Genomic DNA, 26,154 nt, shown 5'->3' with positions numbered 1-26,154 from the left:
ATATACTATAAGACGTGTTCCTGCCAGCAAATGGTTGGATTTTATTTACAATCAAAGCTTCTTAATATCTTAATATCTTACAATCTTCCTATTTCCCAAAATAAAATGTCAGCCTTCGACTTGAACGATGTTGCGGTGGCTCTGCGTGAAGCCCGTCTTCAAACAACTCCTATTGATCCTCCCACCAAGTCTTGGCCCAGCCTAGATGCCGACGGCGGCTTCAAGGTCCAAGAGATCAACTCTATTTATGCGGTTAAGAATGGCGACCGATTGGTCGGTTATAAGCTTGGCAACATTGCCAAAGTGATGCAAACTGCCTTCGGCCTCGACCACCCAGACTACGGGTTCCTCCACGCAAGCTCCTTCGAGTACGAAGGCACATCTATCCCACTCAACAAGTATATCAAGCCATTTGTTGAGTTAGAGCCTGCGTTTGTTCTGAAGGCCCCTCTCAAGGGACCAAATGTCACCGTCGCCGACGTTATTAGTGCAATTGACTATGCCATTCCCGCTATTGAGATCATCGACTCCCGTGTCAAGAACTGGGCCATTGATCTCCCCGATACTCTTGCTGATAATGGATCTACTGGTGCTATCATCCTTGGTGGTACTCCTCGCAGGATTACCGATCTGACTCTTAGCAACTGCCGTGGCTACTTGGAGCACAATGGCAAAGAGGTCATGTCAGGCAACACCAGGAACATCCTTGGTAACCCTCTCGCAGCTGTTGCTTGGCTGATCAACCGACTGTCTGAATATGGTGTTGAATTTGAGGCTGGTCAAATTATTATGCCTGGAAGCTGTTTGGAGGCTATCCCAATGAAAGTTGGACAATGGTCTGGCACATATGAAGGATGGGGCACAGTTGAGTTTGAGATTGTATAAGTGATTGAAAGAAGAATTTATGTATAGGAATGTGTCATGTTTTACTTTAGACTCTGGGTCCATTTATAGAATTTAAATATTTCATTTGCCTTGCCTTTGCTTATGATCCCACATCGGTATACCAAGGGACCGATACTAGTATAGCAGAAGAATGGTAGTTTGGAGAATGAACCTCCATGGCCCAGTGAAGCAAACATACAGCAATAGAGCAATGATTGATTGACATTAGATAAAGAACAATGAACGTCAGTGGTTTATTGTTAGTAGATATCCATGCCAAAATTCGCTCCAATCTTCGTTTGACATTAATCTAAGATTCGGGTGCACCATCAGCGACTTGGCTTCCAGTGGTGTAGTTGCCGAAGCAGGCATGCTGATACTCAGCCTTCTCCTTCAGACCAGGCACAGCACGCAAGAACTTTTGAACAGGACAGAAGCCCTCCTTAGCGGACTGACAGCCCGGAAGGCCCTTCAATGGCAACGGGGCACCATTCAGAACAAACCGGATGTAGTCAGTGGTGCCCTTCTCCGACGCAAGGTTGGGGTTAGATAGCAGAACAGGATCGAGAGTGCTGAAGGATGTGTTCTTCGGGCAGGTCCAAATCTCTGACATGAATCGTGCACCAAATGGAGTCATTTGGTTCAATGTAAAGTTGCGCTTGGGCGCATGATCGATGTTGACGGGAAGCCCGTGGGGACCATAGTTGAAATATTCGAGACTGAGCGCGTTGATAACGGATAGAATGATATCGTCGTGGGACATATCCATGTAGAAGGGTTGACCAAAAGGAAACTGCTCGAGATTGTTGTCGTATGTGTAGTTAATGCTAGTGTCGCTGGAGGTGATGAGCTTATGTTGCAGGCGAGCAGCAAGCTCCAGAACGTAGCCAATACCCTGAGCGCGACCGGTAGGGGAGCCATAGGCGTAGTCTCCGTAGTATTGAACATCAATGTTGTACTCGAAGTCCTTCCACTCCTGTTCAGTGAAGAGGGAGCAGAAAGATGAGCCGCCGAGACTAGTGTCCTCATAAACACAGATGTTCTGCATAGCAAGCACATCGAGAGCAGTTAGGTTGAAATCGCTAGGTAGGTAAGATGAAAATCGAGAGAGAGCATTCTTAGTGTATCGGTTGATGAAAATTTCAGCGGCGTCATCACTATATTATAATTAATAAGTTTAATAAATAATCTTCGTAATTTCCGGCGATTCAAGTACTTACCCTTCGGTCATATCACCAGAGGCGCAAGGCTCATATGATGCTAGGGTATTGTTGAAGTCCGCTTCCTCGGGAATAATAACAAGGTCGTATTGATCATAAGAACTATTTGCGCCACTGTTTCCGAAGAAGCCACCTTTGATGACATGTTAGCACATTGAACAGAGTTTTCATTAACAAGGATAAAAACCACTCACTAATCCACCATCTGGCACTTTCAAGAATCCGGGCCTGTGACGTGGTGCGGAACACTGGCTTGGGGCGAGCCGTGCCATTGGAGTACACATTCAAGGAATCGTTCCACGCAGCGACCTTCCCCCGGCCAGCGCGGTACAAAAGTCTACCATAGTTGATCCAGAAATTGGCACCAGAGGTAGCCTCGGTCGCGGCACCATTCTCCATTAAGGTGTCTTCGCCGAGAACGTACTCCCATTTGTTCAAGAATTTGAGAGGACCTTTACCCACTACTGTGTCGGGGTTGGCCTTAGTATAGTTTGTGAATTTGGCTGCGAAGTCTTCCATCCCTGCTCCATCCAACGGATAAGGTGTGGGGAATCTTTGAGCATGACGATGCAAGACATGCACCTGGGACAGCTCACAACCCTGCGGCACTCCCTTGGGAACACCGAAGCCATCTGCATCTCTATAAGGACTCAAATTGGCCCAGCTCTTGGTCATGTCAAATCCAGATGCATATGTGGCCCCGGTCGGCTCAGATGCAGGAGGGCTGGAGGAATTGGCACTGGCAACGGCCGCAAAGCCGACCAATGCGGCTCCGGCAACGTTCTTCATGGTGACTGGTCGCGGGAGATAAGAATATTCGGGTAAGATACAACTTTTTTCCGGGCTACCGGCGATTTCTCCTTCCAATTGGATTTCGTGACTGCAGCCAAAGTTGAGGAGTCGTAGTCAACGATCAATGAAAAAGAGAAACCATTTCAGAAAGACAGACGCGTGAGGATCTTGGGGTTATTTTGGCGGAATCAATCGATTCTCCGCTCTCCAATTAACTTCCGGGGAATTATTGTTCCACGTCTGTCTTCCTCTTCATTGGGAAGGATGTCTTGTGTCCCGCTTCCTTGCTTGGACAAGATCTACACTCCCGATACCACCTTGTGGAGCAGCAAATTAAACCACTCAATGCACATGGTTATTGTCCCCAAGATAGCAATCGCAAGCGGAGATAGGAGTCGGTTTTCATGATTGAAAGTATAGTAACTGTGGAGATGATGCCTGGATGGAAGAATCGGATTCGAATCATAACGACCTTCAAATGTTCCTAAAGATCATCTGGTACGAAATAGTATTTCGGAAATATATTTGGAGATCCGAAATCAGATCTACGTAGTACTATACTTTCAAAACTTGCCTTGTTCAACTTAAAAGAATCAAACAATGTAGTAACTACATGAATCTTATTAAACCTCAGGCATCAAATGAATCGTTTTACATCTTCAAGTTGGTAGTAGTAGAACCTTGGAATCACTACTACTAAGCGATGACTTTTGAATGTTGGAGCCGATTTCTCCGAAATGATTAAATAAAGAAAAACGAAAAAAAAACCAAGTTTCATAATTCTTGAGAAGAAAGAGGACAATGATCACGCTTGTAAGTGACAACTTGAAGCTTTTTGTTTACTACTATTTAAATGGCACTAGCACCATTCCGAGTCTGGCTGTGAATGAAAAAGTCTTTGAACTGTAAGAGACCTTAATGTGGCGTTTTAAACAACAGGGTACCTGGTCCATGTCTTTCGAGTCGTTGGATAGTACAAAAATGAAAGGTCACGATGAGGTATTCACTCCCACGCTGTGAAACTCATCTTTGTTGGGACGAAACAACATAATTTACCACATTTAGACTTGATCACAATGGTGCTCAGTTCGGCTTTGTTTACATGCTTTGAATGGCAAGCTAGGTGAGCTTACGTCACTTTACAAGGAGTGTAGACTTTCAGTCGGCTACCGTGTTGATTTCTCACAGTCGAAGGTTCCCATATTTGAAAGGTGTAAGTCCAGCTAACTCGGTATGGGAGGAAGTCTTGATTTTGTTGCCCGAAAAACATCGAAAACCCCACCGAATGACTATCAGCTATCGCTGGGCTAAATGGAAGTTCTAGTTAAATTTTTGATCCTGAGTAGGATAGTCTCAGGGTATTTTGAGCCTGCATCTGCGTATATTTTGGAGGTATGTAGACCAACCACAGCATTGAGATTAGTGTTTCTCCGAGAACTGATTGTAAGAATATTATAGAAAAGAGATGAGGCGGTCTCATCTATTCTCGTCGGAGCTGGCGACACTTGTGACACATTGGCTAGTAAATGTGGTATAGCAACAACTGAGCTTGAAGCATATAGTACAGATTTTTCTCTTTGCACATCCTTACAAGATGGAAAACCAATTTGCTGCTCAGTTGGTACACTCGAACTTCCCCCCAGACAGGGAAGTAACGGTATTTGCTACCCTATACCATTCAAGCCCATGTTGCATGAGGTTCTATCTCCCAAGGATACGTCACCACCATAGATGAGCTAGAGAGTTATAACAAGGCGACATATGCTTGGTGTGGATGTGATGAATTAGTGTTGGGTGGGTTTATGTGCTTGAGCTCTGGTACGATTCCTATGCCAGTGGCGATTCCACAAGCATTTTGTGGCCCTCAAGTCCCTGGTACTGCGCGTCCAGATAATATGTCTGATTTGAGCTCCCTTAACCCATTTTTGTCTCAAGATGAAAAGGTATTTTTATATTCATTCCACTTTAGGGTATGACTCAAGATGACTGGAGCAATAGTGCGATTTATCGATCGGAAAATGCGTTCTTGTCAGCACAAACACTATGGCTCCTAGCTCTACTGTAATCTCGTCTGGATCAACTACTACGACCACCATCCAGCATTCAAAAATTGCCACGGTGAACATCAAACCTCTATCCTCATATCAATCAAAGGGCACGAATACTGTCATAGTCTTTGATACAACATTCGTCACTGGCAGTCGACGATTATCATTGTAAGGTCGCCTGTCTATGTACCATCCAAAGATACCAGTCGATCTACAGTTACTACGCAGTCGACAATGCCTGCACAATAAAACTCGACAACGCATTCTACATCGACCACACATTCAACCTCGACCTCGACCACGCATTAAACTTCAACAGCCAAATCCTCCACTACAAGCACAAAAACATCATCGGATAATTCATCTACCGCCTTATGGATTACCACTATCTACAGCGAAGGTAACTGTGAAGGCGATTATTATGTGCTACAAGGCACAAACGAGAGTCCATCCAAATGCCTAGACATCAGCAGGGGGGACATATCAACCAACTCCTCCGATACCAAGCCCTGGTGCCGGTGGTACACAAATGGAGGGTTGTCTTGGACAAGCTGCGATCAGAGCAACACAACAACGCCTGGCTTATTTTGGTTCACAAAAACCGAATGCACAATCTATAATAATCATGACTGCGATTCTGCTGGAGATTCCGGGATATTGGGGTCTGAATGTGGCCTAACCTGCGTTCCCTTCGAAGACATGAATTATGCTCCTCGCGAGTGGACTTCGATGAGTTGCAACCGTTCTGCTGTAAAGGCACTAGTATTGAGGAAATATGGAGTCCAGGAGGGGTTGATATTCAGTGAAATATACTTATAAGTTATGGCATAGCTCAATGTTTGGACCGAGTAGAAAGAGAGACAGAAAGAAAGAAAGAAGAGAAGAAAACAAAAACAAGAAGGCCGCAAGATCCCGGGAGCAACAAGAATGGATTGGTAGTCTGGACTTTGGCTGATAGGCGGATTAAAGAGTGGTGTGAATTCAAGATTTTGCCAGTGCGCCTATAGGAGGTTCAGATAATAAAAGCCTCAGTCATTTAAGAGTTATAGTTATTCTATATATATGAAATTTCTACTAGTACAGATAGTATACTTCGGCGGTTAATAATATTTTAAGCTTGTTGTAGAGGTCCATTTTAGGTAGTGATAAGCACATCAAGAATGGTAGCAACAATTTCGTTGTATTTAGGACTCTCATGCACGATTAATCAAAACCATCCTCCCAGATGGCAAAAATTGCAATTTACTGGGCGCCAAGCATGTACGCAGCCTCGGACTTCACCACGGACGCCTCCGTAGTCTTAGAGTTTTGTGATTAAAAGCCTCAATCCCGGTGGATCCTTTAGTCCATTGAACGCCCTAATACTCATCAATCTTGTCTGTTATACGCAAGTATCCCCACTAGGTGCCAGCTTTAACGTTAGATCGAGATCCACATAATCGCCTTCCATGTGGCCTGGATAGCTTAAGAACAATAAGATCCATTAGATCCACACAACTGACCATCACCTTGCAAGGTCATACCACAAAAGATAACTCAAGCCCGAAGGATATCCGGGTCTACTGTGAGACAAAACAGGTGTATCCCAGTCTAGCGTTGCTTGGCATGAATCTCTTGGGCATAGGATATTTCCGACGTTCCTCCGAACCAAGCCACTATTCCAGAATATGGTTGATCCGAATCCTTTCTAGGTAAAGCTCCGAGCTTAACAATCTTATCAATCTTCTGTTACTTGGAGTCACTTGAAGTCACAGAGAAACCCCGGTTACCAAGCTATTTTTTGTTACGTAGGCTCCTAGAATACCCGCAGTTTATTTTTTCTTTCGCGTGGTGGTCCATTTTAAGCTTCACCGGAGCTTGTCCGTTATCTGATCGCATTATCTGATATGGCTCCACCACAGAGCGTTTTTCGGAGCACGTTTGTCTTGTTGTTTTACTTGGCACAATGGTTCTCTGCCCAGGTGTGTGGGTGAGCGAATTTTATTTTTCCTTATAAGTAGCTATGGCATCCTCTAATCTCGCTGTTTTTGCATCGATTTGTCACACATACAACAGCCAGTCATGGCAGATAAGGAAGTCTCCAAGTTGGCGTTGAATGAGGTTTCGGAGCCTTTACCGGGCGACGGCCAGAGCTCTACCGTGGATGAATATCCTGATGCTGATGGGGATAATGGTAAAAAGCCTCCTCCTCTATGGGCGAAATTGGTCGCCGTGGCTTTGATCGCATGCATCAGTTTTGGGTCGCACTGGAGCTCCGGCGTGACTAGCGCCATGAAAAGTACCATTAAGAAGGTAATTGGACCAGCAAAGAGACCAACAAGGATTTTAAATAACGAGTTTGGTTCGCCTAGGAAATGAATATCAACAATGTGCAGTTTTCACTCCTGGAAGCTAGTGAAGATTTCATGGCGACGGTTCTGCTCCTACCCAGTGGTTTGATCACCGATCGCATAGGTGGTGCTGGTGAGTCCATCATAGAGAAACCTTGGGATTTATGTTTTCTAACCTTGAACTAGAAATGATCGTTTATGGAAATATTATCTATACCATCGGATCCATCCTTGTTGCAGCGGCTTCAACCGTGCGATCATTCAATTTCATGATTGGGGGCAGAATTATCTTGGCTTTTGGCGATATCGCAACCCAGGTCGCACAATATAAAATGTTTTCGTCGTGGTTTGCCCCGAGCAATGGTTTCGCCTCAACTTTGGCGTTTGAATTGGCCATTGGCAAGGTTGGTGGATTTATTGGCAAATCTACAGCCAACATTATTGCAAAGGTGAGTTGGAGGATGACACAAAATTCATGAAATGTCTTTGATTTTGATTTGGATAGAATACTGGGAATTTTGCCTGGTCATTTTGGACAGCTGTGTTCATGAACCTCTTTACCAATGTCGCCACGGGAGTCTTTTGGTTCTTCAATAAATACAGTCAACGACACTTCCGCGGACGCCGTGATAATGCAACCAACGAACAATTGACGGAAAAGAACAAGAAATTCGAATTCCATAAGGTTTTCCAGCTACCTTGGATGTTCTGGGCTGTTCTGGGTTTCTCCATTTTCCAAACGAGCACTGCTAGTATCTTCAGCCAGAATGCTACGGAGCTGGCTGAGCAACGATTCAATGTCAGCGCCATAGAAGCTGGGTGGTATAGTTCATTGTCTCAATACGCAGGTGAGTGGACCAAATCCATCTGCCCCAGCAGTGTTTGTTAGCTAACGAAGTACTAAGGCTGTCTTTTGGTTCCCTGCTTGGGAATTTTCATCGATGTTTTTGGCCAAAGAGCAACAGCCAGTAAGTCGAGATTTATCATTCCTTCCAAAGCAAAATGCAATGGCTAAGGGGGATAGTGTTCATTTGCGGTCTGGGAATGATGCTAAGCATGGTTCTGCTGAACTATACTCCCTCGACGGCCGGTACGGGCGCATCTTTCGGCATCTATGCAGTTGCGTTGTCATTCGGTCCGACAACCATCATTGATAGTATTCGCACCACGCTCTGGTACCAGTCCGTTTTTGGCTCCGCGTATTCCCTAAAGGTCACAATGAACAACGCGTAAGTGTTAATAAAAGAGAACAAAATGCTTTTCGACATCTGAACAAATAGCTGACTGAGAATAGTATGAGTATCATTCTCCGTATTATCACGGGAGCTCTCCAAGATGCGGATGACAACTCCTACCGCCGCGTGGTACAGGTATACCTCTTCATGGCAGCAGCGTCCAGTGTCGTCGGGGCCGCACTGCTGATCGCATCCTTCACGAGTCGAAACTTGGCGCCCCTGCAATGGTCCCGAAAGAAACGACTTACGTCGGGGGCTGAAATTATCCAAGCCAACCGGGAGTGCAGCCTCGTAACGCATGCACAAAGAACTCGACGGATTTCTATGGGATGCTTTGGAGCCCTTCTACTACTTACTATTGGTGGATGGGTGGCGTATATTTGGGGAGCCGTCACCGGCCACAATTCTTAAATGATCGTCAGCAAAGTTGTTAGGACAGTTCCTATGTATCGGTACATTGCGCAGCGATCGACCTCTAGCAAAATATGCTTAATTCCCGGTATCGGTACCCGTCTTGAAAAAGTCGCCACCGCCACCTACGATGGGGGCGATAATAGTACTGCCGGTGGCATAGCGGCAGCGGGCGCTAGCATGCCACTGGTACCGCCTCGTGATGCGATGGCTGAATGGGCGTCCACTAGTCCTTAAAAAGGGGAGCTGCATTTCACTATGCAGTGCACATGTATTGGGGTGTCGTCATGGCTGGTGTTGCTGGCGTTATGGGGTTTGAAGCAGACAGATACTCATGTTTTCCAATGAAGATGATTGGTATATTGCAGATCTTGGTCAAACTGTAGGATAGAAATAGTTTCTTCTTTTTTTAATTCGTTTTCTGGGGCGGAAGTATGTCTGTGTGCGTGTGTGTGCGTGTATGCGTGTGTGTCTGTGTGTCTGTGGGGTGGATTCTGGTGGAAATCGAACCACTGTACCTGAATCCTATTGACACCTGAGGCTTCCAACTTTAAAGCTTATGATTGGGCATTGGGAACGCCGTTCTCCGCTATGGCTTGGTGGCTTTCTTCTCTTTCGTCCTTGCTTGCTCCAGCTTGCTCCAGCTTGAACTCTCCATTATGGATGATCATCTTCCACTTCTATCTTTGGACCCAATGAAAAAACGGAGTTTCTTGAATGGATTCAGTTTGCGCAGCACCCTGCATTGTTGATGGCCCAAGGGAGAGGGGATTGTGCCCCCTCCTTCTCGGTAGCTTGTGAGGAGGCGGTGGGGACAGACTTCCCAGCCGATCGAGTTACAATCCGTATCGATGTCGGGCTCACTAATCACATCCCCTGGAATCATTCTCCCTCAATGGTACGTTTCCACCTGACAGATGGGCGTCCTGGTGCTGTGCCCCTTCCCGTGGTTCCGTTTCACTTGTGTTGGCTACACAATTTTCATGGAAAACCTAGTGGGGTGAACTGACCACTTGAGCGTCTTCACTTCACTCTCCTCTCCTCTACACATCTCGACAGCTCTGCATTCTCGATTTCTCGAAAGACCGATCGCGTCGACCGTGTCACCCTCGAGCTCCCTCCACCGAAACCCAAGTTCACCTTTCGACCGCAAGTGCCTAACAGTCCGTTAAATCTGACAGCCTCAGACAACGAAAACCGACGACCACCTCGATATAAGCTCCGCGAGGGATGAGGATGCAGGACTACATCCTCATCGGTTCGGCACAATTGGAATAACATGGATATAAAATACGCAAACCAGAAGACTCAACATCATGCGGATCGCAGAGTGAGGGAGCTTTACCGTTACTATCAACCCACTTGTCCCTTGGGCGCAATCCCATCATGGCTTTCCGCTGGCGGAGCTCCGTCGTCTAATTTGGCCGGATCACTCCCTACCGGCACTCCACCAGTCGCTGATGTATCAGATGCTACTAGCAGCAATGGTAGCTCGCGCCCAGCAACGGCGTTTGGCCCGGAAGCGCTGGTTCTGGGGTCATCCAACAATACCCTGACTTCTTTTGCGCAATTAGCCGCGTTGCGCTTGAACGTGGAGCGTGCATTCATATGCGTGCTCGATCGAGATAAACAACATGTGATAGCTGAAGCGACGAGGTCTCTAAATTTAAATGACGCATCACTGCATGATAACAAGGACGGGATTTGGCTGGGTGCCGCCGATAGTCGAGACTCTTGGAATGTTTGCAAGGTGAGTGTAGGCAGTACAGAGCCGTCAGTCCCCATTCTCCTGATGTCCACATTTAACTGGCTTTAATAGGACACGACGGCTTTACCTCCGTCTGATCGCCAAAATGCTCAATATCAACATCTTGTTGTCGAAGATATGTCCGAAGATGAGCGATATAGGAGTCTCCCCTTTGTTGCAGGCGAGCCTGGCTTCAAATTTTACGCTGGAACCCCTTTGACTACCGACAAAAACATCAACCTGGGGTGTTTTTTTGTCTTAGATAAAAAGCCGCGTGGATTGACAACTCTGGAGAAGGACACCCTCGGATCATTATCTATGCTAGTGATGGATTACATGAAGATTTGTCGCCAGGCCACTGAAGGCCGCCGGGCTGCTCGTCTATCGCGAGGGTTGAGTTTTTTCGTGGAAGGAAGCTCCAGCTTTGTTAGTACTGTCGGCACATCCACAACTCGAGCGGACAGCGCTGGGCCAACTTCTATGACACCACCGTCATCAAATAATCGAAGGAGCATGTTCGGTGACTCTTCTCGCTCTCGTGAAGGGAATAGCGCTGAAAATTGTTCGCAAAATGGATCCCAGGACAATGCATCTAATGTTGCATCGCAAAGTCCACCGAACGATCGATCTTTGAGTAATGAAGCACGTTCATTCAGCTCTGGTGCCTCCGAGTCGAAACTTGACATTGGGACATCTGGAGCGGGAACATCTAGAGCCGGGAGTTCTTTGCCAGACTGGATTACAAATAGTAGCCGCAACATGCTCCCTCCGGACGACTCACAGGGCAATTCGTGGTGCTTTCGACGCGCTGCAAATCTACTTCGGGAAAGTCTTGATCTGAGCAGTGATGGCGGTGTAGCATTTTTTGAGGCGAATAATACCCCTTTCCTAGATGTGGACAGTGGGAGCGATTGTTCTAGTGACGGTAGTGGACCAGCCTCCATTCTTTCATTATCAACAAATGAAGTTCCATTCTCCTTTGGCCAGGCTCATTCAACGACACCGGTCGCGAATTTGGATAGGTCATTCTTAGCCGTGCTCCTTCGACGTTATCCGAAAGGGAAACTTTGGTCTTTCCACCAGGATCGATTTCTTTCCATATCCGATGATGACGATCAGACGCCTAGGGACCGGGCATCTCCTGGCCCAAGTCGCTCCCCATCCGATAATAACCAACTACCCCAAGTCTCTAAACCCGTCGCAAAGCGACGTAGAGCCGCGGAAAACACTTGGCTCAATCAATACTTTCCAAATGCTACTCAAATCATGTTCGTGCCATTATGGAATGCGGTGAATTCCCAGTGGTTTTCGGGTTGCTTTTGCTGGACCACCGACGAGACACAAGTTTTTACATCAGCTGTCGAGCTAAGCTCAGTTCTTGGGTTTGGAACGTCTGTAATGGCTGAGTACAGCCGTATTGAGTCCTTAATAGCCGATCGACAAAAGGGCGATTTTATTGGAAGTATTTCGCATGAACTCCGAAGTCCACTCCATGGGATTCTGGCCGCAGCGGAATTTTTAAACAGCACCCAACTCAACGAGTTTCAGGATTCATTACTTGAGACAGTGAATGCTTGTGGCAGAACTCTGCTTGACACCATGAACCAAGTCCTCGATTTCAGTAAAGTTGTTTCGCTTGAGCGGACATGGAAATCCATGAAACGGAGTAAAGAGTCTCCACTTGATCTGAAAGGAACAGATAAACTGGCATCACATTTGGACACATATGTGGCCACAGATCTTTCTATCCTCGCCGAGGAAGTTGTGGAGGGAATTTGTTTGGGGCATGCCTATGGCCGAAAATCGAGTGCCGCAGCCGACATGCCGGTGGTCATGTCTAGCAATAGCGCTAAAGCGCCTATCCCTTCATCCAATGTGGATGTAATCATCGACATGGCCCATAATGATTGGGTCTATAGGACTCAGCCAGGAGCATTACGTCGAATTATAATGAACCTATTTGGAAACGCCATGAAGTACACCGACCAAGGACGAGTCACCTTAAGCTTAGAGGCCTCCAGTCATTCAGAGGGTCGATCGCGACGACAAGGACTGGAAGACATCGTCACTTTGACAGTTGCCGACACTGGCAGAGGTATTTCGGAAGAGTTTTTGCGTGGTAAACTGTATACGCCGTTCGCCCAGGAAGACTCACTAGCAGTTGGGACAGGACTGGGACTTTCCATCGTTCGCAGTCTCGTGAAGGCCCTAAATGGACATATTCGTGTCCGCAGTCGCCCAGGTGAAGGAACCATTGTGCGCGTATCTCTGCCCTTGGCAAGGCCAGTGGGCGAGGAGAGTCCAGCTATTGAACAACACGCGTACAACATGCAGCACAAGGAAATTTTGATGCAAACGCTATTCCTTCGGGAAGGTTACCCGGATAAAAAGATCGCCTTTTGGGGCACTGACCCGTCCAACCTGACCGATCCTTGGATTGAAATCGCGCGATTCATGACTGATTGGTTCGATCTGGAAATTGCTCCTTGGCCACCGACGTTTGCTATTGACATCCTGGTTGTCCAAGAATCGGATTTACCGGAATTGCGACAGAGCATGTTAGCAGCACTTCCGGCCCTCCTTATCCTCTGTGATCGATCAATTGACTACACTTTGGCCCGCTCAGAGTGGCTCCCTCTCTCATCCTCTGTTGATATTATTCGACGCCCATGCGGGCCTCATAAGCTTGCCCGGAGCGTGTTGAAATGTCTTCAACATGGCCAGTCAGCGGTCGTTACTCCAGCTTCTGTTTTGCAAAACCCGATGGAAATGCCAATTCGCAGCTATTCCAATTCTATGACTGCTGGGTCCTCGGCACCCACTGGGGCCTTTTCATCGTTGTCTGAAATTTTGTCAGATGCCACCACAGAGAATGTCAGCGCTGGTCCGCAATCAACGAGAGAAATCTCTCCCGGTTCACCCTCAGTTATCACTGCGTCACCACGGGACATAGTTGCAGCACCTCTGCCTGGGCCCTTGGCCGAAACCGCCAGGGAACCACTGAGACCATCCCGTGTTCTTGTTGTTGATGACAACCGGATTAATCTCAATTTGATGATGACGTTCATGAAGAAACGTCGCCTCACGGAACTCGGAGCAGCAGAGAATGGCAAGCTAGCGGTTGAGGCAGTAGAGCAGATGCCAACTGGCTACGATATTATATTCATGGATATGTCAATGCCGGTCATGAATGGGTTTGAGGCTACTCGTGCTATTAGGTCTCTAGAAAGAGATCATGATGGGCGGACGCCAGCTGTTATCATCGCCCTGACTGGTTTGAGCAGCTCTCGTGACGAATCAGAAGCACTGGCATCTGGCGTGGATATGTTCCTCACCAAACCCGTTTCCTTCAAGGAGGTTTCTCGCCTTCTTGATGAGTGGGAGAAGAATGGATTGAAGTTTGAACGAAAGTCGGCAGTCTAGCCTTATCCTTGATGAGTTGACACAATTGGGATCTCGTCCGGTTGAGGAAACTCTTGCTTCGCGAATTTGGCAATTTCTTCCCTTTTCAAACTTGTATGATTGTTTCTGCAGACTATTCCAGTCCTTTCCGAAGCTTTCCGACATCTAGCTTCTCCAATTCCTTGCCAATGCGAAATTTTTATATGAACATACTCAATGTTCTACTTTCTTTCGTTTCCATCCAATGCGATCCACCTACCTACCTGCATTGGACCCATCCAGTTGCTCTCTCATCGCAACTTTTCCCTGAGACAACAAGCTCAGTCGGCGATTTTACAATATCACCGCCACAACACTCAAGCCTGGCCTTACGAAAAACAGGCGGGACTCTTCTTGTTGATTTTTTCTTCTTACCCCCCTTCCCTTACCGGATAGGGCACGCATGTACACGAATTTCACATTGCATATGGTCGGACGTTGTTGGCTTGATATACGAGAAGCTACACAACGGGCGTTTTATACTCCTTTTTGGACTTACTTTTGATATACTGCATTTTTGCTGGTTCAAGCAAATGATGTGTGTCTTTAAAAGTCTTTCCGCCTTTACACGTCTTGGATCAGGCATAGTTTTTATAAGTCTACCCAATGTACTTCTAAAAGGAAATAATTTATATTCTTAAAAACAATTGATATCCGCACATCTACATATTCATCCTTTTCATCCGTATGTCCTTATTTACTGACGAGGTAGAATACAACCCTTCAATCAAAGGAATATCTTTATTTCAAGTTGTCTTCTGCATTTTCCCCCTGTTTTCGGATGAAAGCTCTTCTCGGAGTGTGAAGACTGAAGGAGCCATGAAGAACCATTCTGGGGTATCGCCTGTGGAATTTGGGATGTAGGATGGAATTGTTCGATTATATTCATGGATTTGCATCAAACAGACCGCTTCATGGCCTGTCCTCCGGGATACCGCTACCAATCGAGCGATCGGGCGGTCTGTATGATCCTGGCCTTTCTGGATTTTATGGACGAGCGCTTCCACAGCCTTAATAATCATCCCCACGGCTAATGACTTCCTTCATATCCGGCCTGAGCAAGATAGTCTGGATGGGATAGGTTAACAAGGTTATCTCAATGAATGACTTTGAGGAAATCACTTACATGCTCAAATTGGGCCGTGTATGATCCCTTCTTGTCTACTAGAGGAGGGTAATCTTTCACAATGTCGTTGTTAACAAGATTGTTCAACTGTTCATCATTTAGCCACTCGGAACAATCCATTTCAGTCGTGGGCTATTCATACCCCCAGTAGATACTTATCCTGGCCGATCCGGTCCAAATATCGCCGACACCAAGGAAGAGTACCAAAGTTCTTTTTTATAGTATTCAACAGTGACTTAGCCGATGTGAGGCGCAGGTCCACCTTAGGTGCATTACTATTCAGAGCGTAATGCGAGACCTCCCCATCTTCCACACAGCGACCATTACCCGTACTGCCAAAGGTCTCGATAGCAAAAACATCACCTTCTTCCATCTTAGTCGTATCATTTGACTTCACAGATGGAACACTCTTTCCGCCATGAATGCTGTATGGCAGAATATTATGACCGGTAAGATTCCGAATCGACTTAATGGGATAAGTCGTCCCGTTGATCTCGCATTCGTAGCTCTCCATAGTCTCCTGGATTAAGCCTCCGATCTCGCCGAGGCGGACATCGATTCCTGCTTCACGGATACCGGTATTCGTTGCGTCTTTCACGGCCGCAAGCAAATTGTCGTACATCGGATCAAATGACATGGTAAATGCACTATCGACAATTTTTCCATTCACATGAACGCCAATATCAACCTTCATAACATTGTTCTGCTGAAGGACCTTCTTACACCCCTTATTAGGACTGTAGTGAGCCGCAACGTCGTCAAGATTCAATCCTGTCGGAAAGCCCATACCCGCGACTATCGCATCACCTTCCGTTAGGCCATCGTGGCCCACAAGTCGACGGACACTGTCTTCGATACCGTTCGCGATTTCGGTAAGTGTTTGGCCTGGTTTGATATTCTTCTGCGCCCACTGGCGTACTTGACGATGTGTCTCTGCTGCTTGGCGGTAGTCGGAAAGAAAGTCGGCATTCATGTTATCCAGGTAGCGTTTCTCTTCGTTGGTTGTCCGATTCAGGTTGTCATTGTATTCGACTTCCTCGCCCTTGGGGTAGGTGTTGTTTGGGAATAGTTGGGACATCAAGATTGACGGTGGGTCGGTTTGCGCCTTCTTCTTCTTGGACTTGGACTTCTTCTTTCTATTCTTCTTTTTCTTCACGGCGCCTCCAGTGGCTGCACTGGTTTCGGCTACAGGTCCGTCTGCATCGAAGTCGTCGTCTGAGTTCTCTGCTCCTGCATCTTCAGTTGTAGTTCCTTCTGTGCCGTTCTTCTGATCGGATGGGGCATCCACTGTAGAGCAAAGCTTCTATTAGCATGCCCTCCTGGTTTACCATGTTTACTGGACATATAACACACCGTTGAGCTTCTTGAGCTCCTCAACGGGAGCTTGAGCAGCCATTCTCCCACGAATCTGCTAGTATTGCGAATTGATCCCTGGAGGTTGGTAAAAACGAGAAAAAGTTCGCTTGGGGGCGGGTACTGGCACTTATACCCCGCCAATGTGGAATCAGTTCTGACTCTGACGTATTCCCGGCGGTTAAGTGCGGTGAATGTGTATTTTCCAAGATTTTATAATGGACATTATCTCCGATAGAACCCGCAAATATACACTTAGCTCTTATATAAGAGTATTATTAATAGAACATCCCTGACCTTATTGCAATATAATCGTTTCTCACTGTGTTGCGTCTGAGCTGGACCCACGCAAAGCTATGATTGGGGATCGTCGGGCCAGATCCGCTGTCGATCAACTGGTGTGCTGCGCGACTTGTTGCAGGCAACTTTGCTTGCTATGTGAATAATTAAGGCACTCTGGCCGAGCTCAATGGATTCTTAGCCATGAACTATATGGGAGTCGCATTGTCCTCTCGTCACGTGTATTCTTGATGTATGCGACGTGATTTCCCCGTTTGGCCGCGGTCTCTTCCTGCTGCCCCACACAGCAAAATCCCTGCTGGCGGGGTGAGACTGACTTGAACACAATCGACTATATTGAACCATCCCTGGAATTGTCTGTTTAGATAGCATTTCAAAGCATTTCACCATGACCAACACCACCTCCGACCCGCCCGTAAAGAGAAAGTGTCTCGGAGTCGACTGCCCCAATGACGCAGGAACTTTACAGTGTCCGACTTGCTTGAAGCTGGGCATGACAGACAGCTTCTTTTGTTCGCAGGATTGTTTCAAGAAGAACTGGGTGGGTTTTCTTTCGTGAAAGTGAATGGTAGCCTCATCGCTGACCCAACTCGTGGGGTAGGCTCAACACAAAACCACCCACAAAACGGTCCAGAGCAAGACGCAAAATGGTATTCTTCCACTCAATCCTCACACTAAAGATCATTTCTAAACCTGATCCAGGTAGCGAACTTTACAATCCTTTCCCGGCCCACCGTTTCACCGGGTCCGTTCGACCGGTCTACCCTCTGTCCCCGATGCGGACCCTTCCCAAGTCGATCAGACGCCCTGACTGGTCCGAGACTGGTATACCGAAGGCAGAACAGCGCTTAAGCCGAACAAAGATTGAGATTCTCGATGCCAAGGCACAGGAGGCTATGCGCAAGGTGTGTCGCTTAGCGCGTGAGGTATTGGACATCACCGCGGCAGCGGTGCGACCGGGCATTACGACGGATTACCTGGACGAAGTGTGCCACAATGCTTGCATCGAGCGAGATGTAAGTGTTCAAAATGCATATGGATCGAATACAGATATTAACAATGACAGTCTTATCCCTCGCCATTGAACTATAGCCATTTCCCCAAGTCGCTGTGTACGTCCCCGAACGAGGTCGTTTGTCACGGAATTCCCGATCAGCGCATCCTTCTCGACGGCGATATCCTGAACCTTGACATCTCTATATACCACGGGGGCTACCATGCTGATCTAAACGAAACTTATTACGTTGGTGATCGAGCTAGAGCAAACCCTGATGCCATTCGACTGATAGAAACGACACGTGAATGCTTGGACATGGCGATCAAACTCGTGAAGCCTGGCACTCTCTTCAGAGACTTTGGAAAGGTCATTGAGGCACATGCCAAATCGCGTGGGTGTAGCGTCCACGCGACCTGGGGTGGACACGGTATCAACACTGAATTCCATCCACCACCATGGATCCCTCATTATGCAAAGAGCAAAGTGCCAGGTGCTTGTAAACCTGGAATGACCTTCACGATTGAGCCCATCTTGACGCTTGGAAAACCGAAAGAAGTATATTGGCCTGATGATTGGACAAACACGACGGTGGATGGAAAATGGACAGCTCAGTTTGGTGAGTACAACGTATATATGGTGTGCAAAGTCCAATGCTAATAATTTCGCAGAGCATACCATGCTGGTCACCGAAACCGGGGTTGAGGTCTTGACAGCGAGACTGGAAGATTCTCCAGGAGCTCCAATTCCGATCCCTACGGCTGAGAAAGGTGATAGTACATAGCGATTGGAAGATATATTGGAAGTGCACAAGAGGATTTGCCACAAAATTCCATTGAGCGTTATAATGGCAAACTTGGAGTTCATCAAGTCGTCCCAAGAGTACGTAGGACAAAGCCAATTGAATGTCATGGTTAGTCAAAACGAGACTCACCCAATTCAAGTTGGCGGGAATATCCCCGGAGAACGAGGGCCTCCCGGACTTAAACATTGGTGCGCGATGTGCGACCGAAGGTGACGCCGGAGATCTGAGGCGAAACCGAGAGGATCCAGTGAGGAATTTGTAATGCCGAATTTACTCCCTGGTACATTTTTTTCGATTCATAATAATATCTGGTTCTATAGTAAAAGCCTTGGTTTCGTAAATCGATCGAATCAGAACTTGAGGTTTCCATAGTCATTGACGCATCTCCAGTTAACCATCCGCTTTCAGGCCAACCCCACCGGATGCCTGGAGGTGAGAGATCGCCACCAGCAAGATAAATACGTCCACATCGTCCCGTTTTTCTCTTTAAACTTTCATATCTCGGCAAAGAACTCCCAATTGAAACCAAAATCATGTCAACTATTACTCAAAACCCCAAAAGCAAGTCTTTCGAGACTAGACTCTTCGTCAATGGCAAGGCATGTCTATACTTCATGCGCCAAACCAATCAGAAGCGAGACAACAACTAATATTCGTTACCGCAGTTTGTCGAAGCCTCTGATGGGGGTAAATTCCCTTTGAGTTCCCCTGCTACGGGCGAAAAGTTCACCGAAGGTAATCCACATCGAAGAATCAGCTACAGCTAGTGCCTATCAAATTCTAAAAGCTATATTTTAGTATCTGAAGCAACCGAAGATGACACAAATGCAGCAGTTGCTGCTGCTAAGGCTGCATTCCCAGCTTGGTCTGCTCTGTCACCAAAGGAGAGAGGCCTCTATCTCAAGAAACTGGGAGTTCTTATCACAGAGTCCCACGATGAACTCGCAGAACTTGAAGCATTGTCAATGGGTCGCCCTGTTTCTGCTTACTTTGAATCACGGGTAGCAGCCAATGACTTGGATCATTACTCTGAGGCCGGTTATCAAGTCCTTGGAACATCGAGTGTGAATAATCCAGGATTCGTGAATATGACCCTGAGACAGCCGTATGGCGTTGTTGCGGGAATTATCCCATGGAATGTACCGCTTCTATTCTTGATCTCGAAATCTGCCCCCGCTTTGATGGCAGGTAACACTGTTGTTATCAAAAGTAGCGAGAAGGCGCCATTGACTGTAAGTCGATCGTTTGAGGCAGGAAGAAAGGAAACTTTCAAGTTCAATATGCTGATATAAGTACAGTCTGCAAAGGTAGCTACATTGATTGAAAAGGTCGGCTTTCCACCCGGTGTCTTCAATATTATCTCAGGCCATGGCCACATCTCTGGAAGCGTACTCTCTCACCATATGGATGTCCGTGTCGTAAGCTTCACGGGGTCCAGTAGAACAGGGCGTCTAATTCAACAGGCAGCTGCCAAGTCCAACCTGAAGAATGTTTTCTTAGAACTAGGAGGAAAATCGCCAGCCATCATCTTTCCGGACTGTAACCTCGATAAAGCCGTTCAGCAAACCAAGTTCTCCATCCAGTTCAACAGCGGACAAGCCTGCATGGCCAACTCCAGAATCTACGTCCATGAATCTATCGCCGACACATTCCTGGAAAAGTTCCAAATGGCCTTTGTTGTTGAAAGCGGAGATCCATTGTTACCAGACACCAATCACGGTCCACAAGCTGATGAGATTCAATTCAATCAAATCCAAAGATACATCCAGGAAGGAAAGAAGGTGGCTAAAATGAGTCTTGGAGGGGAGCCATCGAAGCACAAAAATGGATACTTTGTTCAGCCGACTGTCTTTGTGAATACGCCGGAGAATGCTACGATTATGAAAGAAGAAATTTTCGGCCCAGTCGTTAGCATCAATATCTTCTCCACAGAGGATGAAGTTGTTGCTAAGGCTAATAATACCGAATATGGTCTTTATGCCGCGGTTTACACGAAGGATATCAGCTGTGCTATGCGTATGGCCAAGAAATTGGAGGCAGGAAGTGTTGGTGTTAACTGTACAAGTCCAACCAATTTCCCTGATATGCCGTTCGGTGGATACAAGGCTAGTGGAATCGGGCGTGAGGGATGGAATTCCAGTCTGGGAAACTTTCTGGAAACAAAGAGTGTCATGGTTCAGTTGGATGACGAATAGAGGTACACGGTTTTTAAATCTAATGAAGCAAGAACAAGTCAAATGAAGTATCGCATCCAAGTTATCATTCTTTAAAGTTGTGCCGGAAGATTTTTGACTTCTTGGCCTGTGTTGTTCTGACGGTGACTTGCCCTGTTTATCATATCAGGAATTGTAATTTTTTCCGGGTCTATTGATATTTCTACCCCAACACATTCCAGTTCCATAAATTTCAGTCTCGTCCAGTGGTCATGACTGCCAATATCTGCAATAAGGAACCCAAGAAATATTCCCCAGAGACCACCTGATTGGGACTTTTGGTCTTGGGAAGTTTTTTAAAATCAATTATTGATCCCTCATTTCTTTTCTCTGATCCTTTTCTTTTCTTGAGAATTTGTAAAAGGCACTCAATGTTCATGAAAAAGAATTTCTTTCCAAAGTCGAATGACGATTGTGTAATATACTATCAAACGACAAGGATCAAAAGTATTTCCCTTTTCTCCCTAGAAACTTCTAGCTTACAAACAGCATTTCTTTACTTCACATTCCTAGATATAAGGCGTTTCTTTACTTCACATTCCTAGATATAAGGTGTTTCTCTACTTCACATTCCTAAGTGTAAGAGCCCTGCCTGATAACATATCTAGAAACCAATCTTCAACTTCCATCCACTCCTCAATCGCACCAAACCATTAAGACCACTTCCTCATCCTAGAACCAACCCTCGACACAATGAAGCTCTCAATCCTTGCCGCCGCGCTCCCCCTCATGGCCGCCAATGTCTTAGCAGGTCCAATAGGCTATGCAATTTGCCAGGCTGGATGTGCAAGTGTAGTAATGGCCTGCTACGCAGCCGGAGGCGCTACATGGGGTGCTACCCTGGGCGCATCAGCCCCTCCTACGATTGTAGCGTGCAATACGGCATACGGAACATGCCAAGCTGCCTGTGCTGCTGTACTTCTCGGGCCGACTCCTTGAGACTTACAATTGCCTATTCTTACATGTAGGAGCACCCCTCATTGCTCCTTGGTTCTGACTCACGTACCAGATCTGACTTGGCTTTGCGATAGGGATTCATGTATGTGGTGTGCGACGGTCTGATCGTTGTCGAATGATCATATTGGAGGAAATTTCTATTTTGGCTCTTAGTTAAAATGAACAAAATTATGATAAAAAGGTTGAACTCAAAATAGCATAAAAGTAGATGACCTATCTGTAATAGGGTTTTTGATGCGGAGCTAGTTCCAACTTTCTAACATCTGACCATGTTTTGATCATGTACTGGTCATTATTATGTCCCAGTCAACCATGCCATGGAAATAACTTTGCTGTTACTATTTATTGGCTCGGATATTCGTCTTTTCATTTCAACTCTACAAATCAAAAACCAGCACGATCAAAAGAGCCCACAATTTCTTCCATCAAGATTTCTATAAATCAACATAATGAAGCTGTATCTGTTAGCCATTTTCGCCGCTTTCTTACTGGCTGGAGAGGCCCTCGCAGCGCCATCAATTGGCAGCAAATGCCATTCGTCTTGCGAGAAAGCCGTGAAGAAGTGCTATAAAAAGGCTGGTCATAAATGGGGTGCGCCTTTGGCAAATCCACCTGCTGCGGTTGTTACTTGCAACAAGGCTTTTGGTGCTTGTAAATCTACCTGTCCAAAGTAGTGAGCTGTAACTATATACCTGTTTATCAGTCTTCAAGCTACTGATTGTTATTGTGGTTCTATCTATTAGATTGAATACCCCGAGTGATAAAGGACACGGAGTGATGATTTGATGAGGAATCATGATGTGTGGAGTTGCTATTTTGGTTCAAAATCAGTGCGACTTAGGATAGTATAGAAAAATCTATAATCGCTTTCCTATCCGCTTGAATGATGTAGTAGTATCAAAGACTAGTAGACTTCCATGGCCCGGAATATATTGAAAGGCATAGCATTTATTCCTACCCGTGCTACTTAGTGTATTTTGGTTTACAAATTAAAGCTGCATGATCCCCCAGAAACTGCCTACTCGTCGGTGCTACTTAGAAGAAAATTTCTATTTAACATTATCAGTCGTAAGAACTTGAAGATGACATAGTAAATCAATGCATCCTAGTATTGGACGTCGAAATCTCCATAACTCCAAAACAAGCAGCCATCTCAGCTTTCAATAGATCTCATTTAAATTACCAGCTGATATCTAGACTAAATCATGGGGTTTAATATTTCTCCAAGAGCCACATTCTCCGTTCCGTTTCTGACATGGCCGCCAGGCGGGCGGATTCCCCCACTTTCACCGATATGTAATTGCGCACAAGTGCAGATCCGAGTAATTCCTGAAACTCGGAATACCTTTGGAGATAACGGAGGCTCTCACTGAGGGATCTAGGAACTCGAGTTTTGATTCCGAGCTTTTCGCGCTCTTCCGTGGTGACCGTGGCAGCATCAACTAAAATGAAACAAAAACATCAGTATCAGTATCAGGTCAGATCAGGGTTGGAAATAAATAAAAAAACATACCAGCACAGTCTTTCATCACCAGTGGCTTCGACCGTGATAGGCCCCAATATCCACCGGCGAGAATGGCAGCTACGGCAAGGTAGGGGTTTGCTAAGCCGTCCATGGACTTGAATTCCCAGTGGCCCTCACTAATCTTGCGTATTGGTGTCTCTCGATTTTGGAAGCCCCATGCCACCCACTCCGACCCTGCCCAGATACCGGAACGAATACGCTCATAGCTTGCATCTTGCGCGAGAGTGAAAGCCGTAATTGCACAGTAAACATCGAGGATTCCGGCTAAAAATTCATCTTCGCGTGTTGCTGGGTTGATGGAGATGTGTGTGTGAGAAGCACTGCCAGCTCCACTGGGGAAGGGACGAGGATGAAGTGTTGCTCGCAGACCATGCTTTTCTGCGATGGCTGTCACTACTTGTCGTGCGGTGTAGAGAGCATCTACAGCATCCAATGGCGCGGCTGGTGGGAGGACGAATTCGAATTGACCGGGAGCTGACTCGGCGTGGAATTGTTGCAGCTCAATGTCCATCGATGATAAAACTTGTGTAATCTCTTCCAGGATATGAACCATTCCTCTTGTGTCCCCGGTCATCTGAGACCAAGAATGATTGCTCGTGGCGGGTTCATAGGCTACTATCCGTCCACTCTGTGGATCCTTTTGTGGCTTGAGAAAGACTACCTCAATCTCAAAGCCGCACAGAATATCAATCTTGTGTTCGGTGTGTAGAGAATCAACGATATTCTGCAAGGTAGTCCTTGGACATCCTTCCAGGGGCTTATCATCTTCCGACCGCCAGAACGTCATAACAGTGGCACTCGGGGCAGCTGGTGTAGACATACTTCCATTAATGTAGAGGCTGTTCAAATCGGGTTCCATGTAGAATTGGCCCGTAGCTGATCCTTCTGGTAGAACTGTATCGTCTTGTAGCATATTGAGGACTGAAAGTGAGATCCCGACACGTCTTTGCCGTCGCACAATTAGGATGAATTCCTGGACAGGAAACATTCGCACTCGAAGTGTCGCTGTGTAATCCACCCACTGCATCCAGATATATTTGATATCCGGGTTCTTTTGTAAAAAGGCGTTCAATGGGTCAGGTGCGCTTGGACCGTTGGTAGCTATTAAAGACTGAGTGGCGAGTCCAGGCTTGTGTTCGGGGTCGAGATTCAATTGGTAAAGGCGATTTGAGTTGTGAAATAGGATATCAGCGACAGCGCTCTTGGCCTGCGTCACATTAAAATCGCCATGCTGGACATATTCGACGAAAACCTATACCGGTAATCGATATGATTAGCAAGTCTGTAGTAACTGTCGTTATTGAACCTTCAACTCACTTTCTCAAGAGCTTGACGGAACTGTTTGTTGGCTAACCAGAATGTTTCCGGATGAAAGTGACCATCCGTACTCCACAGCAAGCGGTTAATGGGCGTTAGTTCCAAACTCTGTCTTAAAATCTGCTCTTGCGCTTCTCGGCTGACCATTGGGAATACCTCCCCAAGATCCAAATAGACATTAGGATAAACAGAGGCCAGATATCCAGCCTCACGAGTAAAAGGATATGAAGAGTGTAGTAATACAATCTCTGCAACGCTATACCGAGCGATCAGGGGCTGCATATAAGCAGGATTCGATTTGATAAGGCTGATATCATTGTCGCCCAGACCAGTATGAAATTGAAGTGGCTTAGAAACCCCTTGCCTCTTCTTCAATGTAATAGCCTGTAGCGTTTCGTGGACCAACCAGTCATTTAACGGCTTGTCTTCGATACGGTAACCCGATCTCTTGGTACCCGAGTCAAGGGTGCGGTGAAGCGAGGCTGTCATCGTAGCCTCGTCGGCCCTGTGGGGGTCGATATCCAAGCCTGTGCGATAACAAATCACAGACTTGAATCCCACAACGGCAGAATCATCCATCGCATGCTCAAGTAATGCCAAAAACCTCGCGCGGAATTTGTTCCAAATGGATTCTTGTGGGTCGCGCTCTTCGTTCATTATTGTTTTCAGAAGCGAGGCTGCTAATGCTTCGATCCGAACAATGCGCTTGGTCGCTGAAGCTGTAAATGAGTCATGCCAGGCGTATGGCTCAACATCTTCATCATCTTCGTCCATTAAAAGGTCATCCAGAAGTAGTGCATGAGTTCCTTCGAGGCTTCGTTGGACAAAACCTTCATAATCTTGCTCGACCCATCGATCGCGGGCAGCAAGGACATCTGACCAGTTTGAACATGGTGTCCCATAGAGCTCAGATAGTTGATTAGTCGCGCGTATCAGTGGCAAAGTCGACTGAGCATTTTTCAAGGCTTGACCGTGGGCTTCGGATATGATGGACTCAAGTGGATAGTTGTCGTAGTCGGTGACAGCTTCCTGATTCAATAAATTATGTGCATGGTTGTCAATTAACGGATGATTGTGAATAGTATGTCGCAGGCTATCCAGGGAATCCATGGTGGTGAATGAGGTCGGAGAGGAGAGTGTGGAGTGAAAAGATCCAACTATTCCCATGGACCCAAGATTCAAACTGGGTCTTCCCGCTTCGAACCGACGGGGTTTGAAATTAAAAGAAAAAAAAAAATCCAAAAATCACCAAGCTCGTATTACTATTATTTTCTCGGTCAGAAGCACAAAACTCCTCTCTACATGTGGATATGTTACTGGTCGTCGTGGAAAGTGCCTGATACATAGCGGCGTCCGTGCATCGTCAACCCATACTCAACTTGGCCAACTCCACGACTTTCAATCTTTTCAGCACCCACCGCAAGCAGTTTAAACCCACCTAGCCTCGGTACTATT

General features: G+C 46.5%; 12 protein-coding genes across 12 annotated transcripts; 9 read left to right on the top strand and 3 right to left on the bottom strand.

Moving 5' to 3' along the window:
• Positions 1-105: 105 nt before the first annotated feature.
• N7478_001707 (2-keto-4-pentenoate hydratase) lies at positions 106-885 on the top strand (the record flags this gene model as incomplete). The annotated part of the gene is made up of 1 exon (XM_056917922.1): positions 106-885. One exon carries the CDS (start codon positions 106-108, stop codon positions 883-885), a length of 780 nt encoding a protein of 259 aa, XP_056783533.1.
• A 310-nt stretch (positions 886-1,195) lies between these two features.
• N7478_001706 (histidine phosphatase family protein) lies at positions 1,196-2,894 on the bottom strand (the record flags this gene model as incomplete). The annotated part of the gene is made up of 3 exons (XM_056917921.1): positions 1,196-2,042; positions 2,106-2,238; positions 2,300-2,894. 3 exons carry the CDS (start codon positions 2,892-2,894, stop codon positions 1,196-1,198), a joined length of 1,575 nt encoding a protein of 524 aa, XP_056783532.1.
• A 1,461-nt stretch (positions 2,895-4,355) lies between these two features.
• On the top strand, positions 4,356-5,624 carry N7478_001705 (glycoside hydrolase family 18 protein; the record flags this gene model as incomplete). Its single annotated transcript, XM_056917920.1, is given in 4 exon segments — positions 4,356-4,554; positions 4,596-4,840; positions 5,163-5,390; positions 5,409-5,624. Coding segments are annotated over 4 exon segments (888 nt in total), but the record flags the coding sequence as incomplete, so codon positions are not given.
• Positions 5,625-7,006: 1,382 nt separating this feature from the next.
• N7478_001704 (putative MFS transporter) lies at positions 7,007-8,921 on the top strand (the record flags this gene model as incomplete). The annotated part of the gene is made up of 7 exons (XM_056917919.1): positions 7,007-7,237; positions 7,297-7,408; positions 7,462-7,724; positions 7,781-8,123; positions 8,181-8,243; positions 8,300-8,504; positions 8,570-8,921. The coding sequence occupies 7 exons, from the start codon at positions 7,007-7,009 to the stop codon at positions 8,919-8,921; spliced, it is 1,569 nt and encodes a 522-aa protein (XP_056783530.1).
• N7478_001703 (uncharacterized protein) lies at positions 8,922-9,158 on the top strand (the record flags this gene model as incomplete). The annotated part of the gene is made up of 1 exon (XM_056917918.1): positions 8,922-9,158. The coding sequence occupies one exon, from the start codon at positions 8,922-8,924 to the stop codon at positions 9,156-9,158; it is 237 nt and encodes a 78-aa protein (XP_056783529.1).
• Positions 9,159-10,200: 1,042 nt separating this feature from the next.
• On the top strand, positions 10,201-14,091 carry N7478_001702 (uncharacterized protein; the record flags this gene model as incomplete). Its single annotated transcript, XM_056917917.1, has 2 exons — positions 10,201-10,671; positions 10,741-14,091. The coding sequence occupies 2 exons, from the start codon at positions 10,201-10,203 to the stop codon at positions 14,089-14,091; spliced, it is 3,822 nt and encodes a 1,273-aa protein (XP_056783528.1).
• Positions 14,092-15,120: 1,029 nt separating this feature from the next.
• On the bottom strand, positions 15,121-16,631 carry metAP (putative methionine aminopeptidase, type II; the record flags this gene model as incomplete). The annotated part of the gene is made up of 4 exons (XM_056917916.1): positions 15,121-15,177; positions 15,236-15,322; positions 15,378-16,522; positions 16,589-16,631. 4 exons carry the CDS (start codon positions 16,629-16,631, stop codon positions 15,121-15,123), a joined length of 1,332 nt encoding a protein of 443 aa, XP_056783527.1.
• A 645-nt stretch (positions 16,632-17,276) lies between these two features.
• fpaI (putative methionine aminopeptidase, type I) lies at positions 17,277-18,666 on the top strand (the record flags this gene model as incomplete). The annotated part of the gene is made up of 4 exons (XM_056917915.1): positions 17,277-17,443; positions 17,490-17,904; positions 17,955-18,501; positions 18,554-18,666. The coding sequence occupies 4 exons, from the start codon at positions 17,277-17,279 to the stop codon at positions 18,664-18,666; spliced, it is 1,242 nt and encodes a 413-aa protein (XP_056783526.1).
• A 554-nt stretch (positions 18,667-19,220) lies between these two features.
• On the top strand, positions 19,221-20,882 carry N7478_001699 (Retinal dehydrogenase 1; the record flags this gene model as incomplete). Its single annotated transcript, XM_056917914.1, has 5 exons — positions 19,221-19,286; positions 19,353-19,422; positions 19,486-19,919; positions 19,986-20,105; positions 20,151-20,882. The coding sequence occupies 5 exons, from the start codon at positions 19,221-19,223 to the stop codon at positions 20,880-20,882; spliced, it is 1,422 nt and encodes a 473-aa protein (XP_056783525.1).
• Positions 20,883-21,593: 711 nt separating this feature from the next.
• N7478_001698 (uncharacterized protein) lies at positions 21,594-21,839 on the top strand (the record flags this gene model as incomplete). The annotated part of the gene is made up of 1 exon (XM_056917913.1): positions 21,594-21,839. One exon carries the CDS (start codon positions 21,594-21,596, stop codon positions 21,837-21,839), a length of 246 nt encoding a protein of 81 aa, XP_056783524.1.
• A 467-nt stretch (positions 21,840-22,306) lies between these two features.
• Positions 22,307-22,531, top strand: N7478_001697 (uncharacterized protein; the record flags this gene model as incomplete). Its single annotated transcript, XM_056917912.1, has 1 exon — positions 22,307-22,531. The coding sequence occupies one exon, from the start codon at positions 22,307-22,309 to the stop codon at positions 22,529-22,531; it is 225 nt and encodes a 74-aa protein (XP_056783523.1).
• Positions 22,532-23,069: 538 nt separating this feature from the next.
• fluG (uncharacterized protein) lies at positions 23,070-25,809 on the bottom strand (the record flags this gene model as incomplete). Its single annotated transcript, XM_056917911.1, has 3 exons — positions 23,070-23,299; positions 23,371-24,634; positions 24,700-25,809. 3 exons carry the CDS (start codon positions 25,807-25,809, stop codon positions 23,070-23,072), a joined length of 2,604 nt encoding a protein of 867 aa, XP_056783522.1.
• Between the last annotated feature and the right edge of the window lie 345 nt (positions 25,810-26,154).

The sequence above is a fragment of the Penicillium angulare genome (genome assembly GCF_028827245.1).
Source record: "Penicillium angulare strain IBT 27051 chromosome Unknown utg000002l_segment0_segment0, whole genome shotgun sequence".
Classification (NCBI taxonomy): domain Eukaryota; kingdom Fungi; phylum Ascomycota; class Eurotiomycetes; order Eurotiales; family Aspergillaceae; genus Penicillium; species Penicillium angulare.
This window is presented reverse-complemented; position numbering and strand designations above follow the sequence as displayed.